Genomic DNA, 22,156 nt, shown 5'->3' with positions numbered 1-22,156 from the left:
TGCTAGAATTGATAGTTCGGAGAGGACAGTAGCTAAGTGTAAGAAAGTGTTTTATGCCTAGCTTTGTGTTTGGAATAAGTCCTTATTTGGATTGACAAAATTCAGTATCACTCTGATGGACGAACAAGAACTATTTAACAGGTACATTGACTGACCATATTGTTTTTAAAATGCCCCTCGCCTTAGCCCAGTTAGTTCTAGTGTCGTAGTGAAATGTATTCATCAAGATATCAGTGGCTAGGCCTAGTTTTGATATCAGTTACGTTGGCAAACAAACTCTTGCCCATTCACAAACATTATGTTTTGATAGCTGATTGACCATTAACCCTTTTCCGAGTAAGGTAGCAACTATCAATTTCCTGCATATCATTTGATGATAAAACATAACAAACGTGTGTTTTAAGATCAAAATTGGTGACCTGGACATATATTAACTGCTTCTTGTACACTATTTCATCATAAAATTAGTTTGAAACTGTAAGTGAACCAGTAGGCCTAACGGGAAATAATGGCAGACTACACTAAGTCTGGGATGTACCAGTTTATTAGATTGTCTGTTTTCGTAAATCATCGGGCAAATATTTTCAGAAAAATATACAAAACGTTGAAAGCAAGGCCAAGGTATTTTTTTATTAAAGATTTAACTTTAAAATGCAAATTATGTAGGTCAGAAACATGTGCGACAATGTTATGTTGGGGAATTCACGAAATGTGCTTTAAGGTCTAAGCTGTTTTCCGACTTGACACGTATTTGTGAAAATATGGGGGAAAAACAGCAAATCATATACTATTTAACCATTGCGTAAAATTACTACAAGGACGTAGACAAATAAATAAACCATAAATTTGCAATCCTGTCAATGGACTGTTTTAATGAATCTATATTAAAGTGAGTGATTACATTACAAAAACCTCTCCATTTAACAATAGATGCACTCGCGTCTGTGTTGATTCTGTAGGAAAGAAGGGACTGCAACTTTTGATGGAAAGTATATTGAATTGTCTGGGTTTTATTTATGCCAGCATGGCAACTCTCGACAACAGTGAAATGATCCAGGTTCAATTCGTATTGCCCTAAGTTTAATATTTCCATTCTGAGTGAAAGGATTTTACTTTCCAGCAGTCTCACGCCACTCCCAATTGCTTTTAATCTACCACTTGATTTGACTTTTTGTTTCGACCATGAGAACTGCTTTTCTCACAAACTGTAGTTGAAGCAGAGTCAGTACAGACATGATTTTTCTCCATTTTAAAGCAGAATTCTGCTTTTCTTCTGACTTGATTTGGATTTTTCTTGATGTAGTCCGTTTTTTATGTCATCTCCGATAGGCCTCTGTCAGAATATGTGCACTGCATGTCGCCAATACAAACACCAGCTTGAATGGAAAAAAGCTTTCATGGAGAAGGAAAAGAAACGATTGCACATTAAGCCAAAAAGGAAGGTTAAAGAAATCTTTGGCAAAGCCGCAAAATGGCTCGACTGGCATAGGTCGTGTCCATTGGAGAAAAAGACGAGTGAATGTATGAGATTATTTGTATATAGTTGATGTACTTGGGTGTTTATTTTACAGATTTGTTTGAAAACAAGAGAATTATAATATATTTGCTGCAAAAATTGAGACATTTTTGTGGCTTAATTATGATGTGAACACTGACATGCACATGAAATAACTTCAGCATCAGTAGTATTGGAGAACAAATTCATGTGACTATAAATATTGTGAAATTATTGAAGTCAAGGTGAACATTTGTGGTAAGTTTATTAGTTTTTCAAATGATTATTTTGGTTTTTCTTATGATCATAAGTTGCACCAGGAGCAGTTTTTTATGAGTGTAAAATGCATTTAGAAGGGTGTGGGTGGTATAGTGTTGTGTAACAGAACAAATAGAATATACCTATTTTATGACTAAGATAAATCTGCAATGTGTTTATGCAGATATTGAAAACACAAGATGGTTTAATCCAATCTTCAACAGAAAGGTTGTTGTTTTATTCCAAGCAATAGGTAGGTCTGAAATGATGATTGCACATGTGAAACTTGAGACAACTCTACAATCAGTTTCAGTCACAACTTTAGAGCATGGCTGAAAAAGTTCTCAGAAATGTTCTTTAATTCATTCTGTTTTTATAATCAATTTTCTCCCTGTTTGCATGTAAGATGGACTCAACTTGTTGTTATTTACTATTTACTTTCCATGAGCTGGAAACAAGCTGCTTGTGTGCAGCTTTAAAATACTGACTGTATTTTTATAAAACTTCTTAATTTGAGAAGGTCATATTGGAATACATTTTCTTGATAATACATTAAATTCAGAGCAGATCGCTAGACAGAATAATGTTCTATAAAATGACATTGCACTGTACGTGCTCAACTCCTGGAGATATATATGTCTGAGGTACTGTGGATAAATGACTGATATATACAAAAGGCAGCATTGTCAGATACCTGTCTCTGCATGTGCCACTGGTCATATTAATGCCTTGGATGTATACAAAGTTGTGGAACACTGCTAAAGTACCCATACAGTTACCTGAGGTATCCATCTACCCCATGACAATACATCTGCCATCACGAAGGGCATGCTGACATAGCACAGCATGCACACTTTTCCACCTCCACCATACAGCCCTGATAAATCTCCAGGCAATTTGTTTTGGGCTGAATTTATTTATCAAAGCTTTGATGAGGGGCAGTTGATTTGAAAGCAGTTATGAAGTTGGAAGTTTTCCATTGTATGTGTGTATGTGGTGTAGATTTGTAACGTAGCTTCAACAATTTTTCAATCATTTTGCTGCGATGTCTGCGGTGTGACAATTTATAGTGATGTCTAGTACTGGGGCATCATGTTGCATGATGTCCCACTTGGTCGCATTATCCTGACACCAGGCGGACCAGACCTAGCACTAACCTCTTAATGCTGAGCACCAAGCGAGGTAGATGCTATTACCATTTTGGTATGACTCATCCGGGGTTCAAACCAATGACTTCCCACGTCTGAGGTGGGCGCTTTCAGCACTATGCCACCATAGCAGTTCCATTGTATGAACAACATACCAAAAAGTGAATACAAAATGGTGTGGGGAGTACTTTGAGAGGATGCAATGTGATACTGTTCACTGGTCGAGAACTTTGTTTTACGGTACACATATATGCAGAACATTGTAAATACACCTTGTATATCCCCCTGGAAGTGTTTTAAATTCATTGTAACTAATCATTAAGTATCTTAATGTGTTGTCATGGAGACGAAATGCATTATTTATAAACTTCATTAATATAGGTGTGTATGATACATGCCACTTATTAGTCAAGCTCAGCTGCAGATTGCACAGATCTGCAGTTTCATAATACACCAGCAGATGTGGGTTTCTTCAGTTTGGAAGGAGTAGTCAGTAGAACAAATAACAAAGATTCAGATATTCATAACATATTTATGGCAGATCACTTATGGAGATTGTATGATAGCATCTTAGAAATTTTATCATGGCATCTTATGGAAACAGCATCTTAGAGATTTTATCATGGCACCTTATAAATCATGGCATTTTATGGAGATTTTATCATGGCATCTTATAGAGATTTTAACATAGCCTTTTGTGGAATTATTATCATATTATTTTAATAAAATGTTGCTGTAAATATTATCATATAGAGATTGTATTGTATTGGCCTTTAGCAAGTGTACATTTGTAGAAATTGTGCCTCGTGCGTAAAATTCATTTGTTATAGATTTAATTAATGCATTAAATAGTTGTGTAACAACACTTTTATTAACATATTGTACATGTTTCATTTCATCACAAGCATTGATTTCAGTCCTGTATTTGATAATGGATAAAAATTATTATCAGATACTCCAATTTCAATGCCCAAATGTTTATACATGTCCTCATCTTGTAAAATATTATGTTATACTTAAAAAATTAATTTATCCAGCCTATTACTGCTGTTATTTAAAGTGATCACCTTAATTTTGTCAATATTAAAATTGAGTTTTCATTCAGGTAGATGCATCTTTGTGTTTATTGCATTCTGAAAACCATTTTTCTGGAAAATATGTAAACTAGATCATCATCATTTGTAACACTGCTGCAGTTTACGTTACTCGTGCCAAATGGGTTACAAAAATTGTTCAATATTGTACATAGATCATAAATATAGAGGTTTGATTCATACAACAATGCTTCCTGCCAACATTTATTCTAAATTGGTGTATTACAGCATTATGCAAATTTACAGAAATTCTGCATTCACATTCATATCTCAGATTGTTTATAAGAATTGACTGCTAATAAAATATTTTGGAAAAAAATGACATTTTGCCAGATGTTGTTATATGCTTTTAATATATCAACAAAACATGCATACATAAATACCTTTTAAAATGTATGTGTCAGTTATGGAACTTAATACACGTTTTAATATTTATTTGTTGATTATGGAACTTAATAGATGTGTATCGATTTTTGGTCTGTTAGATACTTTTGTTGTTAGCAGGGCTTGGTCGGTCTTAAATAAATTATTGGACTCTAAAGGACCTCATTTGGGAATGAGTACATGTTTTAAAAATCTAGGGAAGGAATCAAGAAAGATGATAATGAGTCCTTACCATGCAGTTACCTTATTGATTATTGTATAATACACAGCTATGTAGGCCTAGATCTATTACATAATGCAAAGCATAGGGCCAGATCTGCTATTACATCATGCAAAGCATAGGCCTAGATGTGCCATTGCATAATGCAAAGCATAGGCCTAGATATGCCATTGCATAATGCAAAACATAGACCTGGATCTGCTGTCACATTATGCAAATCATAGGCCTAGATCTGCTATCACATAATGCAAAGCATAGGCCTAGATCTGCTATCACATAATGCAAATCATAGGCCTAGCTCTGCTATCACATAGTGCAAATCATAGGCCTAGGTCTGCTATCACATAATGCAAATCATAGGCCTAGATCTGCTATCACATAATGCAAAGCATAGGCCTAGATCTGCTATCACATAATGCAAATCATAGGCCTGGATCTGCTGTCACATATTGCAAATCATAGGCCTATATATGCCATTGCATAATGCTAAGCATAGACCTAGATATGCTATCACATAAATGCATAACATTTACCTAGATCTGCTATCACGTAAATGTAAATTATAGGCCTTCTTTTGCTATCACCTAATACATGGCATAGGTCTAGATTTGCAATCACTTAATGTTCATCATAGCCCTAGTTTTTTGATTGCATAATGTATAGTATAAACCCAGATCTGCTATCAAAAAATTAAATGCATAATCTAGATCTCTCAATACAGTCAAAAGCATAGCCCTAGATGTGTCATTACAGTCACAGGCATTGGCCTAGATCTGCCATCACAAAGTCAAAAGCATGACCTTAGATCTGCCATCAAAAGTCAAAAGCATAACTCTAGATCTGCCATCACAAAGTCAATAGCATAACCCTAGATCTGCAATCATATTCAAAAGCATAGCCCTAGATCTGCCATCACAAAGTCAAAAGCATAGGTGTTATAGTAAAATACATTGTAGTTCCATTGAAGGTAAGTGTTTCTTGGCATTATCAATCATATTTTGTGATAATTGAGTGTTCTTTTGTATTGAAGTCCCATTAATTTTTTAATCGATAGGAAAGTAGATCAAACATTTGGCATCTTGGATTAATAGTGATAATTTTCAGATATATATATATATATATATATATATATATATATATATATATATATATATATATATATATATATATATATATATATATACACAAAAGAAACAATAGATGGAAGAAAAGAAACAAATAATTTTCTTGATTACCATGGATACTGTAGATTGTATCAGACATTTACAACAGTAATGGTGGACATCTATATGTAGAAATAAAGGTTATTTTTGTTTCTTGGAATGACGAGTGATTAACACTTCATTACAGTAAACTGTATTGTAGATAATTTAAACGGTGTGGGAATTTTAGTAACCTTGCTAAAATTGAGGTTCCTAAAAGTTTATCATGTAAAGACTGTAATCCCCTTTAGATCTGCAGTTGCTAATATTTAATAAACCAAAATTTAAAACTCATATTTTTGGCAAACTGCTATGAATTTTTGAATAATTGAAAAAATACCAATATGGTACTGTACGTGTATCCATGTTTCTAACATCTGTATTTCAGACTGAGACTTGCACATTCTGTCAACTTCTGGTGAATGAAGTCAGGAACCTGCTGAAAAACAAGGCAACTCAGGTAAGTTGGTGCACTTTGGTAATTGTTTTAGCAATTTTGGATCTTACACGCTGTATGGTATATTATCTGGTGACTGTTTTGTATATTATCTGGTGACTGCTGTATGGTATATTATTTGGTGACTGCTTTATGGTATATTATCTGGTGACTGTTGTATATATTATTTGGAGACTGTTGTGTATATTTTCTGGAGACTTTCGTATTTTATTTGGTGACTGCTACATGGTATATTATTTGGTGACTGCTGTATGGTATATTATCTGGTGACTGTTGTGTATATTATTTGGAGACGGTTGTGTATATTATCTGGAGACTGTGCATGGTATATTACTTGGTGACCGCTGTATGGTATATTATCTGGTGACTGTTGTGTATATTATTTGGAGACTGTTGTGTATATTATCTGGTGACTGCTCTATGGTATAATATCTGGTGACTGCTGTATGGTATATTATCTGGTGACTTGCGTATATTATCTGGTGACTGCTCTATGGTATAATATCTGGTGACTGTTGTGTGTATTATCTGGTGACTGTTGTTGCTAAATTTTGTAACTAAAGCACTCCATGAGCATTAATTTGAGGTTAAGGATGGTTGTGAAGCTGGGTGAAGCAGAATTTATGAGGATCATATGTACCTGCTTATAAGTCAAGCCCAAGTGCAAATGGCATAGACCTGGACTTGTATCACATAATGTGCTAACAGATCTGAGTCTGTTCTAATAATTGCTTCGTCAGTACAATAAGTCATGAAGGTATTCAGTACTGACTCTTAGTATTTAGAATTTTATTGCACATAAATTTAAATGATGATTAACCACTTTATTTCAAACATCACAAATAAATATTCCTTGGAAGGTTCTTTTATCTCCCTCCCCAAATATATGACAAAATGGTTTGTAAATTGTGGACATTCTTGGAGAAGGTCAATAGAAATGTGTGATCCAGTACAAACCAGACTGAATGTCATGTGCTGTGATGCCGCAATGAAAGCTACACACTTGTTTAAAAAGATCTGTACTACCACCCTGTTATTTGTTATGACTAGACCAGATATCATCTTTTCTTGAAAAAGTTTAGTAACTGACCGCCATTGTAAAAGTTAATAGCAATCAGTTTCATCTGGAAGTTTTTTGACGTTATTTAAGGTGCAGAGCATTCAATAATTGGGATTGAATAAACTTTTTAAACTATATTTAGTATTGGATTTTAAAACAACTATTTTTTTAATTTAAGAAGAGTAAATGCACCTACATGACCATATTGACATTTGAACAAAATGAATGGACCCAGATCTTCTGGTGCATGTTGCATTGGCTGATCTGGATCTGTGCTGTTTGTATTTAGACCTGACTTGTAAGTGACCATATGCTGCAACTGTTTTCACACAACACTATGACCATCTAGTAAAAATGATGTTTTCTGCCATTTGTACTATTTTGCTTTAAAAGAGGATTGTAGTGGGAAATGTTTCATATCAACATTAAGGTGGTTCAGAATTAAAGTAGGTCATCTCTACATCTTCAGTACAGCCACATTTAGCTAATATTTATCCAGAAACTTGATATCTTTCATTTATTTCGTCCAACTTGTATTTATCATTTCAGTCATAGTCTGTTTCTTTTTTTCCAGGATGAAGTTGCTCATTATTTTTCAAGGGCATGTAACATCCTGCCCAGCACAAGTATGAAAACAGAGGTATGATTTAGAAATCTTTTTCTTCTGTTTTACCTTTTTCAGGGAAAATGCAGGGCATAGCATTGCTGATATCAGCATATATTTCATTGGTGCTAACCCAATGTTAAAATTTTGTACAAAGCCTTAACTTTAACAGAGCAACAGTGTTTCACCAAACCCTCATGTGTACATTTACTTAGTGGTTTAGCTTGACTCCTTTTGAACCCTTGTCTTTGCATTTGCTTAGTGATTGAGGTTGAATCTTTGGAGCCATTATCATTCCAATATTTTAAAAGTTTTCTGACCAGACCTGTACAAGACGAGAAAATGCTGCACTACCAAGCATCAGTTTGGAAGAGCACACACCAAGTATTACAACTTTAAATGTTAGTTGGATGCTTTAATGCATATAAACATGCACACGATACTTTTTGTTCACTTTTTTGTTAGGGACATAGCAGTAGCTTTCATGATGGCTGCATCAACAGTATTGTAAATAATTTATTATGGTTTTGGTTAAAGTTTTCAGTAATTCTTTGAATATGGTTTTAACATGAATTTCCTTGCCTCTTCTCCTTTAAAATAAACAACAAAATATTCTTTGGAACTAAGGTTCAAAACAATTAAAAATGAATAAAAAAATGTATACGCTTGTATGCATTTTCTTGTACTACTAGTAGTTGAAGATTTGTCACCAAGTAAGGGTCATTACGTTGAAAACTGTTATGGGGGGAAGTATCCAGTCACTAATTACTCATAGAATAATGTCTGAATGAGATTTTAAATTTCATCAGATTTGTACAGGTTGAAGATTGTAGATACTTCTTATAGAAAAAGATATGCTGGTTTCAGAACATATTGGGATCACTTCAGTATTCATCAATGTAAAGCCTGCATGCCTGATTTATGGCAGGTTGTAAATCGCTAGCCATTTACTAAGGCCTTGTATACTTGTTTGTTGATTTCCTCATTTTCTTTCACAGGACTGCATTAAAAATGTGTTAAGATTTTCTTTTTGAGCATTATATAAGAGATAGAAATCATAACCATGTCATTTTGTGTTTAATCTCTTCTTGGGTTCATAGCTTTATGATCTACCAAGGTACATTGATGTGATATGCATGTCGTAATGATCATATCATATCATATCAGACCATGCAGTAAGCTTTGATATTAGAAAAGTAGACTGCCTTAACATATCATTGTGTATTTATTGATCAGATATCCTCTTTGGAAAATGTTCATTTGAGCTTTGACCTCTTTTTATGTTGAGGATATCAGTTTCAAAACAATGAGAACTTGTCGGGAAACATGGCATGTTGCTGACATCAGTAGTATTCTATTCTCTTGAGCACAGTTTTCATTGCTGATTCTGTATCCTTGACCTAGATATAAATGTATAATCTGCCCTGGTGACACAGATGTGGCCACTGATACCAGTTTGAGGCCTGTACATCATTTGTTCCAGTGCTTTATTACTCAGCAGCTTAGGACAAGGTACAAAGATGAATAACCAACTCTTAATTGTTGTAATGTGAATAATACTTTTAGTTTTACTAGTATATGTACATGGTATTGTGTTTCTCACACTTTGTCCTTGAGGTTTAAACTTGTCATCAGTTGCAAACTAAGTGACTGTACATTATTTAGTAGGTTACATAATAACTGTTGCCTCAAAATACAAAATAAAATGATGTTTACGCGTAAAGTAATCCATTTTTTTTCATGTCTCCTGCTGCGTCTGTAGTAGCTAAGTTTGCATAAATTTAACTCCAAATGAGTCATGTCCATTAGTTAACCAGAGATCTCGGAAACGCTTAATTACATGTATTTGGACGCAAATTTTGATCTGGGACGCAGAAAATCACTGAGGCGGGAGTCCTCCATATGCACGTAATAAGTATGTGGCAAAATTCAAAGACTTGCCATTCCTGCTTCAGCCACCTGCTTTGTGGGAAAATGTGTTGATCAAGTTGTTGTTGTTGTTGTTGTGGGGTTTAACGCCATTTTTCAGCACGATAGGCTATACATGGCGGCCAGTATTAATGGTGGAGGAAGAACCCGGAAAAACCCGGAAAGAACCACCGACCCACGAGAAGCTACTGGCAAGCTTTCTCACATGCCCACATTGGCTGAATCTTAGACTCGAACCGCCGCAGACAGAGGTGAGATGGCAGTGATCCGTAACGAAGAGCGCTTTAGACCACTCGGCCACTCGGGGCCCCGTTGATCAAGTAGCTGTGCTGATATTTACAATGACAGAATTCAGTGACTGAAAGACTCCTTGATACATACATGTTGCCATTTTATAAGAGTACATAAAAAAGAACACGATGCATTAGCTGGGCAGCAAGTTCAAAGGCTTTGACTGGAGGCCAGGTGGAAATATGTACTGATTGAATACACAGGCAGAAAGACCCAGAGATGCACATGTGGTCATTTATAAAAGTACATTAAAAAATAACTTTAACTTATGTTTTGATAGCTGATTTACCATTAACCCTTTCCAGAGTAAGGTAGCAACTATCAATTTCCTGCATGCTATCCTTTGATGATAAACCATACAAACATGTGTTTTAAGATCAGAATCGGTGATCTGGATATATATTAACTGCCTCTTGTACACTATTTTGTCATAAAATTAGTTTGAAACTGTAAGTGAACCAGTAGGCCTAACGGAAAATAATGGCGGACTTCGCTAAGTATGGGGTGTACCAGTTTATTAGATTGTCTGTTTTCTTAAATCATCGGGCAGATATAGTCAGCCTAAATATAAGAATCATTCAAACCAAAGCCTAGGTATTATTTTATTAAAGATTTAACTTTAAAATGCAAATTATGTAGGTCAGAAACGTATGGGACAGTGCTATGTTGCAAGGTGCGCTTTAAGGTCTAAGCTGTTTTCTGACTTGACACGAATTTGCGAAAATACGGGGAAAAACAGCAAATCAGATACTATTCATTTGCCTGAAATTGCTACAAGTATGTATACAAAATAAATAAGCCATAAATTTGCGATCCCGTCAATGGACTGTTGTAATAAAGCTATATTATACAGTCAAACCCGGTTATCTCGATTACATCGGGGGTGTAAAAAAATCGTCGACATAACCGGGTCCCGAGATATCCGGGTTCATAAAAACCGGTAATTTTAAAAATGTCCTTGAGCATTACTCCTGTCTCTTGCTGGTGTTTACTGGAATCCCCTCCCACTGCATGTTACAATAAAATAAACAAAACGCTTAATTGATAATAAAATGAAATGAACTAACCTGGTGTTGTTATCATTTATTCCTTTTTTATCATCATAAGTAATTTATTAAAGAAAAAATATATCTATGAACTCCTTATATCACATGTAGCGTATGCATCCATTACTGTAGTGTGCATCACTTATGTCAGATAACACACGACGCATTTTTATAATTGATGTGAGAGAGAAACATCCACCGATTGCTTTCAGGCACCCGCCATTCACGCATAACGCGGTGTTAGGTGCAAAATAACCAAGATTGTATTATATCCAGGTTAATATATGACAGTATCTCGCAGATAAAGATCAATAAATGTTTTTGAAAATACATGTACATGTACATGTACATTGACTGTGAGTGCAAATGAGGAAAAGCGATCCTATAAACCAACTCTGCTAGACGCCATCATGTATGCCCGTGCAGCTTGGAACAGTGTATCGCCGAAAACCATTCAAAACTGCTGGTTCCATTGTATTTTTCCGGAAATTTCTGATGAAGAATTTCACCAGCAGTGTTTAATTGCACAAGAAATTAAAGAGCCTCAATCAGAAATAGGTCTTGAAGCGATGGCTGATGAGATTGCGGACTCCATAGGCATTGCTCGGGATGAATTTTCTAATTATGTTCACGTGGATGATGATGCCAATGCCTATGGTGAACTTACTGATGAGGAAATAATCCAATCGGTGACAACGAAGCAGATACAATCATGCAAGCAAGATGATGATGATGATGATCAGCCTATCACTATCCCAAGCTACAGTGAAATGGCTGAATGCATTAAAAAAATGAAATTGTTTGTGGCAAGTGTCGACGGTGCCGAGCATATGTATGAAAACGTAAGTGCTTTTGAATCGTTCGTTACAGATCAGCACCGGAGTAAACAAAAGCAGACTGATATTACTTCATATTTTCTACAAATCGATCGCTTTTGCTGACTATTTCTTGTACAATTTCTGTGAGATTGACGTTAAAAAGTTGCATTTCGTCGAATTAAGCGGGTCCACATGTTACTTCGGACCGAAACTTATGCCCGACATAACCGGGTTATCGACTTAACAGAGGTCGAGATAAGCGGGTAAAAAATAGCATAACAAAGAAGAATTTTTTTGGGACCGGACCAAAACGCTCGACATAAGCGGGTTGTCGAGATAACCGAGGTCGAGATAAGTGGGTTTGACTGTAGTGAGTACATTACGAAAACCTCTCCATCTAAAAATAGATGCACTCATGTCTGTGTTGATTCTGTAGGAAAGAAGGGACTGCAGCATTTGATGGTGAGACTCCTATTTTGACCAAATGGACTCCTAGTTTTATAATCCAAGTGAGACCTCTGGTTAACATAGCTTCAACTCCAAATGAGTCATATCTGTTTGTTCACATAACTTAAGCTCCAATGGAGTCATATCCATTAATTCACCTAACTTCAACTCCAAATGAGTCATATTCATTAGTTCACATGACTTCAACTCAAATTGAGTCATATCCATTATTTCACATAACTTCAGTTCCAAATAAGTCATGTCATTAGTTGACATAACTTCAGCGCCAAAGGAGTCATATCCATTAGTTTACATAAATTCAACTCCAAAAGAGTCATCTCTATTAGTTCACATAACTTTAAAGGAATCATCTCCATTAGTTTACAAAATGCTCCTTGGGTGCATTATATTCTGCAGCAAGTAACTATTTTTATTTGTAAAAGTAACTACTGTGAAGAATCATAGACATTAATGGATGGATTCTCAATTGTAATTGTTTCCACCGTTTTCAGTCTCCCAGTAAGGGCTAGTGTCATATAGTTTATCAGTTACAATTGTGACGATCTGGGATCATTAACTTGAATTTTTATGACTTAGATAAAGGGTAAGTAGCTTTTGAAGAATCTCTTGCCCCAATGGCCCAGATTGGCTGAGTGGTCTAAAGTGCTCACCGTTATGGATCACTGCCATTTCACCTCTGTCTTCATGGGTGTTAGTCTCAGGATTGGCCAATGTGGGTACATGAGAAAGCTTGCTAGTAGCTTCTCTTGGGTTGGTGGTTCTTCCTCTACCATTGATACTGGCCGCCATGTATAGCCTATCTTATGCTGAAAAATGGCATTAAACCCTATAACAACAACAACAATCTCGTGCCCCATGTCAGAAGCTACATGCTGTGAATAATATGTACTATCTCAAAAAATTAACATGCCCCTTTGGCAGTGAGCCAGTTTAGCCCATCACTTGAAGCACTTAGTACATGTGTGTTAATCATTATAATATATATAATATTTGCATTAAAAGAACTACCTTTCTACCCTAATTTTAAAAATCAGTGCAAAAGGAAATGCACATGGGGTGGTGGCAGGTTTTGAAACTTGGACTCCACTTTTAGTGGATTTGTCTTTCCTCTTCCCTACTAAACTGACAAAATTAATTACTAAATCAGGGCAAAAACGACAACCTTTTCATTTTGTCATCACAGTTTAGCAGAGGATGGTGGTTGGATGGGTTGTGATATGCTCTGTCCATCCATTTATCTGTATGTCTATAAACACATCTATTAAACGACTGAGTGGAAATTCACCAAAATTTTGTACATAGGTTGCCTATATGGTAACCATCTGTGAGAGGTGATGTTTACAGTTTTTGAGCACATCCCTGAGTCCTTGGTTTGAGGTTAATACCTAATGGTCAGATTTACAACAATTCTAGTTACATCGGCTTTTTAAAATTTGTTTTCTGATCAATCTTTGTGCATGCATTTATAGGAAATAGACCCATTTTGCACAATGGAATTTTGGTTACAACACCTGGATCAAGGTCCAGAGGAGGGTTTGGATTTGGGAGTGGGAAGAATCATAATAAAAGGTGTGAACTTTTGCCATAATGATGCACTAAAGTAGTTTTAGATACATTTTGATCTTGTTTGAAATCAATCTGTGAGAAATTTGTTTTGTTTTCTTCAAGGAGTTATAGATAGAATTTATCAGATTTTTTAACATTGATACTGCATGGCCATAAATCAATTTACAGCTTTGATAATTCAATAGGTCTCATTAGTAATTGAGAAGGTCATCAGAAGTACAAGTTGTTATATATAAGTGGGTGATGATAAAACTCTTTAGTATTTGAAAGTTTTGTTGACAATATTTGGTACAGTTACCTGGATACTTTAAAAAAAAAAAATTACAAACCACATTTTTTATTTGAAGTCTTGGGTAGCCTTCTCTCTCTCTCCATACAGTATTGCCTCCTCTAAGCAGTTTAGAAAGTTCCAAAAATATTGGTGTTTTAGCACATCAGTGGTAAATTTCCAGAATATTTCTTTTTATGCCCCACCACATCAGTGGTAGGAACATATTATATTACCGTTGTCAATCCTTCCATCACAAATTTGGTTAAGTTTTACATCAGGTCATTCAGGTTTTCAGCTGGGGCCTTTATGTTCCATGAATCCATTTCTAGTTTAATATCATTATTTCTATTCCTAGTATAGTGAAAGAACATTCAGGGTGTTAAACAATTTCTCCTTTATGTACTTATGTTATAAAAGTAGAAAATGTTGGTTAAGCTGTCATTTTACTTGCTTACAAGTCAAGTTCAACTGCAGTGTGCACAGATCCAGATGTACCTTGGCATAATTAACTGGCAGATCTGTGTCAATACATTGTGTTAGGAGTAATCAGTTAAACAATATAGACCCTGATCTGTTGGTACTTTATATGATGTCAGATCAGGTCTATATTGTTTGCATTTGTACTTTTTTACCAGTATATGTCGTAGGTGTAACCAACACTTATTGTGACATCGCTTTGTACCTGGTGTAGCATAGTGCTATGAACCTAGGAGACTGGAAATAAAGTGTACCTGGGAGGGACTGGAAATAAAGTGATAAAATTCTTATACATTTTTATAAAATAATTGCAATTCCCATGCTGTGAAAGAAAATAATATGAGTCAACAAAAACTCAAGACGCCTTTGGAAATCTGTAGTGATTTACAGCCTGTCATAAAGGGACTGTGCAGACTTTCTTTTGGAAATATGTAGTGATTTACAGCCTGCCATGAAGGGACTGTGCAGTCTTTCTTTTGGAAATCTGTAGTGATTTACAGCCTGTCATAAAGGGACTGTACAGACTTTCTTTTGGAAATATGTAGTGATTTACAGCCTGCCATGAAGGGACTGTACAGACTTTCTTTTGGAAATATATAGTGATTTACAGCCTGCCATGAAGGGACTGTGCAGACTTTCTTTTGGAAATCTGTAGTGATTTACAGCCTGCCATGAAGGGACTGTGCAGACTTTCTTTTGGAAATCTGTAGTGATTTACAGCCTGTCATAAAGGGACTGTACAGACTTTCTTTTGGAAATATGTAGTGATTTACAGCCCGCCATGAAGGGACTGTGCAGGCTTTCTTTTGGAAATCTGTAGTGATTTACAGCCCGCCATGAAGGGACTGTACAGACTTTCTTTTGGAAATATGTAGTGATTTACAGCCTGCCATGAAGGGACTGTGCAGGCTTTCTTTTGGAAATCTGTAGTGATTTACAGCCTGTCATAAAGGGACTGTACAGACTTTCTTTTGGAAATATGTAGTGATTTACAGCCTGCCATGAAGGGACTGTGCAGGCTTTCTTTTGGAAATATGTAGTGATTTACAGCCTGCCATGAAGGGACTGTGCAGACTTTCTTTTGGAAATCTGTAGTGATTTACAGCCTGCCATGAAGGGACTGTGCAGACTTTCTTTTGGAAATATGTAGTGATTTACAGCCTGCCATGAAGGGACTGTGCAGGCTTTCTTTTGGAAATCTGTAGTGATTTACAGCCTGTCATAAAGGGACTGTACAGACTTTCTTTTGGAAATATGTAGTGATTTACAGCCCGCCATGAAGGGACTGTGCAGGCTTTCTTTTGGAAATCTGTAGTGATTTACAGCCTGTCATAAAGGGACTGTACAGACTTTCTTTTGGAAATCTGTAGTGATTTACAGCCCGCCATGAAGGGACTGTGCAGGCTTTCTTTTGGAAATCTGTAGTGATTTACAGCCTGCCATGAAGGGACTGTGCAGGCTTTCTTTTGGAAATCTGTAGTGATTTACAGCCTGCCAGCTTTCTTTTGGAAATCTGTAGTGATTTACAGCCTGCCATGAAGGGACTGTGCAGACTTTCTTTTGGAAATCTGTAGTGATTTACAGCCTGCCATGAAGGGACTGTGCAGACTTTCTTCTGGAAATCTGTAGTGATTTACAGCCTTCCATGAAGGGACTGTGCAGACTTTCTTTTGGAAATATGTAGTGATTTACAGCCTGCCATGAAGGGACTGTGCAGACTTTCTTTTGGAAATCTGTAGTGATTTACAGCCTGCCATGAAGGGACTGTGCAGACTTTCTTTTGCAGATAAGAGATGAGATCTCAAAAAGCATGTCATACAGAGTAAATTCACTCAACAATTTACCATTTTCTTTCTGCATTTGATAAAAGGGATCTACCAGTTTCAGCCTATGCTAATCTGCTAATTTTTAAAAAGTGATTTAGCTTTAATTTGATGTACTTTTTCCTATACTTTTATATGTAATGATCCCTGCTTGAAGACATATACTCAGCAGAGTAGTACAAGAAAATGTACACCAACCTATAGTAGTATTAATATGTGTTTTAGTTTTTTCACCAGTATATAATTAGCTTTGACTAGGCAGTTTTATCAATCTTGTTTCTTGTGTTCTTATTTAGATATTATTTGATAGTTAAAACATGTTTACATTGTTCAATAGAATAAGAAAGCACTCATTGGACTATAATATTATTTTGGGACTATTTTGAATTATTCGAAGGAGTTAATGGATGACTCCATTTAAACATGTCAAGAGTGTTGGTTGACCAGTATATTCGTGGATCTGAAATTTATATATAACTTCATTCTTTTGGATTTCAGTAGAACTTTTTTAGGATTATTTTGGATTCAGTTCATTGTACATTAAGTTCCCCTTAAATTTCATTTTATAACATTGATAATAAAAAATTTTGTTAAGTTTTACAAAACTTGTTGGTTTTGCTTCTTTCTGTTACATAGTTTCGGACCATAGAGTAATAACACATGTCGGTCAGGTAAATACTACCAGAGATAGGAAGTGGAGTATGTGTCAGAATGGGTTCAGAGATGCGTCCAGGATGCACAAATATGAGAATCACTCAATATTTTTGGAAATTTGCACACTTCCAGAGTAGCGATGTGCAAGATCTCGTGCAAATTACTATTTTGTTGTTGTGCATATAAAAATGTATTCTGTGTGGTATGCAATTTTTATTTAACAGTCAACCCATAAAGTGCTTGTTATGACACAATTCATGCCATTGGTAGATGTATCATAGTTCTTGTTGCAGCAGCGCTCTCTTTTCTGTTTACAGCATTTGGGTTCTTCGGCTTGACATGAATGGTTGTTAAACTAAATTTGATTGGTACATTATTGAAAATTTGCATCAGAAAGTTGTACAAATGCATGTTAATAGTAAGGGCTACCTAAAACACCAAGATGGCTGATTCCCAACATGGTTCATCTTCATAATGGCTGATGAATCGACAATAGTGATGATGATATTGATTTTTAAAGTATCAGACTATTGTAGCTGGGAAAATGTAATTGAGATGCCAGTGAGTGAAAAATGAAGAAGAATATGAGTGATGTACATGGTGGATGGACAAAAACAGATGGCTTGCAGGTCAAACCCACTTTCAGTGGTGTTTCAGAATGAAATGTATAAAAGGCAGAACACCAATCATAATTAAAACAGACAATTTAAAAGTAGAGTTCAATTTTAATTTCTTTTGTCAGACAATTTAGCCGTGTTGGATGATCTTATGCTAAAAAACTGTATAGTCCTATGAGGTGTAAGATAAATAAATAAGAATCTAAAATGAAATCAAACAGTAAAGATATTTATTTAATCAAAATATCCCTGTCTTAAAAATTACACTATAGCATTTATGGATTTAAAACCCTGATATACCAATATGGAGCAGATAAGAAATCTGAGATAATAGTCAGCAAAGTACTTATTTTTTAGAAAGTGAAACTTTGGCAGAGCTTTTATTAGTGAAAAATCTTATTTTGGAGCAGAAATTACCAAAGGGCCATACCAATTAGCTGCGGAAAATTGTACATAACAACTGTAAAGAACAGTTTCTACAACATGCTCAAGCTGGTTAAGCCAGCTATGCATATGCCCTTCATACAGTAGACTATGAAAGGGGGGGTATCTTAGCACAGAACAAGATTCATTCACAGATAAGGCACAGGTTAAGCTAGCCATGTATATGCCCCTTCAGACAGCAGACTATGAAAGGGGGGGTATCTTAGCACAGAACAAGATTCATTCACAGATAAGGCACAGGTTAAGCTAGCCATGTATATGCCCCTTCAGACAGCAGACTATGAAAGGGGGGGGTATCTTAGCACAGAACAAGATTCATTCACAGATAAGGCACAGGTTAAGCTAGCCATGTATATGCCCCTTCAGACAGCAGACTATGAAAGGGGGGGTATCTTAGCACAGAACAAGATTCATTCACAGATAAGGCACAGGTTAAGCTAGCCATGTATATGCCCCTTCAGACAGCAGACTATGAAAGGGGGGGTATCTTAGCACAGAACAAGATTCATTCACAGATAAGGCACAGGTTAAGCTAGCCATGTATATGCCCCTTCAGACAGCAGACTATGAAAGGGGGGGTATCTTAGCACAGAACAAGATTCATTCACAGATAAGGCACAGGTTAAGCTAGCCATGTATATGCCCCTTCAGACAGCAGACTATGAAAGGGGGGGTATCTTAGCACAGAACAAGATTCATACACAGATAAAGCGCAGGTTAAGCTCAGAAACAATCAAGACATTAGTGCTTATGCAGCTTCAGGTGACATCTTTAAAAGATTTTGATTTCAACAGAGCTAACAGAATGGAGCAGGAAGAAAGACAGACAGTTATTGAAGTGTTAGGTAAATATTGAACTATGGCTATTTCCTAAGATATGTCTAGTTTTAATTTGCTAATCCATAATTTTGGACATATTTACAAAGAAAAAAGTTTTGATTCTTACTTTGCAGTGTCATGACTTGGTGGACAGCTACATGCCAGAAGTCTTGCAGCTGTTACAGAGTGAATTGGTAAGTAGTTTTATTGTACATAATAATCATAATGTTAGCATTCTTTGTATTTGTCCATTCTGGCAGAAATGGAACCTTTTGACTCACCAAAGAAAAATAAAAGATATATAAGTATGGCATTGTTGTTGGTAAAGTTATCAACATTCATTTTTTGCATTTATATCAATTGTTCTGATACTGTTGCATGTATAGTCATGAAACTTGATGTATTCATCATGGTGTACTGCTTATGAGAGGCAAAGAGAGATGTACAATCATGAAACATGATGGGGTACTGCTTATTACAGGCATGGGGAGATGTACAGTCATGAAACATGATGTATTCATTATGGGGTACTGCTTATGACCGGCATGGGGAGATGTAAGTCGTGAAACTTGCTGTATTCATCATGGTGTGTTCCAAGCTTGATACTTTGAATTTTAAAATTAATTATTTAGTATCAAGCCAGACTCTTCACATTCATGTTGTGTATACTGTATATATTATACATAACAGACAGAAGGCCTCAAGGTAGATTAGTTCTGTAACTAACTGAGTTACCTTCTCTAAATAAATTCTTTACTATTATTATTATTATTATTATGGTGTACTGCTTATGAGAGGCAAAGAGAGATGTACAATCATGAAATGTGATGTATTCTTTATGGGGTACTGCTTATGACAGGCAAAGAGAGATGTACAATCATGAAATGTGATGTATTCTTTATGGGGTACTGCTTATGACAGGCATGGGGAGATGTACAGTCATGAAACATGATGTATTCATTATGGGGTACTGCTTATGACCGGCAAAGAGAGATGTACAGTCACAAAATTTACTGTATTCATTATGGGGCATTGCTTATCACAAGGATGGGGAGATGTACAGTCATGTAACTTGCTGTATTCATCATGGAGTATTGCTTATGACTGGTGGAAGGGGTTCAGATACCTACATTTCATACTCCATTGAATTTGTCAAGTTTGTGTTTTAGCTTGGATTCTCTGACATTGTTGCATGAACTTGCTGGGTGCATCAATCTTGAGAGATGCTTCTCACCATAAGCAAAAGTAAATCCCCATTTTGTATTGCTTTTGTCACTTTGCAAGGTTTATAGAGTATGCTATAGTGTAGTAGACAATATTTATTTAGCAGGATTCTTGTATTATGTGGGTCACCAAGTCTGTGTATGGAGTTGTGGGTCGCCAGGTCTATGTATAGAGTTGTGGGTCTCCAAGACTATATATGGATGTGGGTCTTCAAGTCTATGTATGGAGTTGTGGGTCTCCAAGGCTGCGCATGGAGTTGTGGGTCTCCAAGGCTGTGTATGGAGTTGTGGGTCTCCAAGGCTGTGTATGGAGTTGTGGGTCTCCAAGGCTGTGTATGGTGTTGTGGGTCTCCAAGGCTATGTATGGAGTTGTGGGTCTCCAAGACTGTGTATGGTGTTGTGGGTCTCCAAGGCTATGTATGGAGTTGTGGGTCTCCAAGGCTGTGTATGGAGTTGTGGGTCTCCAAGGCTATGTATGGAGTTGTGGGTCTCCAAGGCTGTGTATGGTGTTGTGGGTCTCCAAGGCTATGTATGGAGTTGTGGGTCTCCAAGGCTGTGTATGGTGTTGTGGGTCTCCAAGGCTATGTATGGAGTTGTGGGTCTCCAAGACTGTGTATGGTGTTGTGGGTCTCCAAGGCTATGTATGGAGTTGTGGGTCTCCAAGACTGTGTATGGTGTTGTGGGTCTCCAAGGCTATGTATGGAGTTGTGGGTCTCCAAGGCTGTGTATGGTGTTGTGGGTCTCCAAGGCTATGTATGGAGTTGTGGGTCTCCAAGGCTGTGTATGGTGTTGTGGGTCTCCAAGGCTATGTATGGAGTTGTGGGTCTCCAAGGCTGTATATGGTGTTGTGGGTCTCCAAGGCTATGTATGGAGTTGTGGGTCTCCAAGACTGTGTATGGTGTTGTGGGTCTCCAAGGCTATGTATGGAGTTGTGGGTCTCCAAGGCTGTGTATGGAGTTGTGGGTCTCCAAGGCTATGTATGGAGTTGTGGGTCTCCAAGGCTGTGTATGGTGTTGTGGGTCTCCAAGGCTATGTATTGAGTTGTGGGTCTCCAAGGCTGTGTATGGTGTTGTGGGTCTCCAAGGCTATGTATGGAGTTGTGGGTCTCCAAGACTGTGTATGGTGTTGTGGGTCTCCAAGGCTATGTATGGAGTTGTGGGTCTCCAAGGCTATGTATGGAGTTGTGGGTCTTCAAGGCTATGTATGGGGTTGTGGGTCTGCAAGTCTATGTATGGAGTTGTGGGTCTGCAAGTCTATGTATGGAGTTGTGGGTCTCCAAGGCTGCGTATGGAGTTGTGGGTCTCCAAGACTGTGTATGGTGTTGTGGGTCTTCAAGGCTATGTATGGAGTTGTGGGTCTCCAAGACTGTGTATGGAGTTGTCTTTCTCCAAGTCTGTGTATAGTGTTGTGGGTCTCCATGACTATGTATGGAGTTGTGGGTCTCCAAGTCTATGTATAGCCTATCTTGTGCTGAGAAATGGAGTTAAACCCTACAACAACAAAGCTGGCTTCATTGTCGCAGCCTCAACGTGATAGTATTAGGGGTACTAATATTAGTTTTAGAGCAGCCGCCAGCACATTCAAAAGAAGCTGCATACAGAGAAATTGAGTATCAGAAGCACAAATTACAACCAATACATGGAGGTGTTTGAAAGGGAAAACAAAAAAAGATTGAACACTGAGCTCAAAAGTCATTGGTGACAGAAAAGAAAGTAAAAGAAATTTTTGTCTGGGCTGCAAAAAGAGCAAGGCTGGCATATGAATATCAACAGGTTGTGTCCAGCGGGGG

At 36.7% G+C, this 22,156-nt stretch overlaps 1 protein-coding gene across 2 annotated transcripts in view; it reads left to right on the top strand.

The window, feature by feature from the left end:
* Positions 1 to 22,156, top strand: part of LOC149802580 (uncharacterized) — a 139,416-nt gene that overhangs the window by 6,501 nt on the left and 110,759 nt on the right. For both annotated transcript variants that reach the window (XR_016420062.1, XM_089951852.1), the window contains exons 3-5: positions 6,190 to 6,261; positions 7,893 to 7,958; positions 19,279 to 19,338. Coding sequence is in view for 1 of the 2 variants with exons in the window: in XM_089951852.1 (XP_089807978.1) it covers positions 6,190 to 6,261; positions 7,893 to 7,958; positions 19,279 to 19,338 (198 nt within the window). In the remaining variant the exon portion in view is untranslated. The remainder of the gene's footprint in view (positions 1 to 6,189; positions 6,262 to 7,892; positions 7,959 to 19,278; positions 19,339 to 22,156) is intronic.

Source organism: Sinohyriopsis cumingii, chromosome 3 (assembly GCF_028554795.1).
Source record: "Sinohyriopsis cumingii isolate HCF-2022 chromosome 3, ASM2855479v2, whole genome shotgun sequence".
Lineage (NCBI taxonomy): Eukaryota > Metazoa > Mollusca > Bivalvia > Unionida > Unionidae > Sinohyriopsis > Sinohyriopsis cumingii.
The sequence above is the reverse complement of the archived record's forward strand: the minus strand, read 5'-3'. Positions and strand labels throughout refer to the sequence as shown.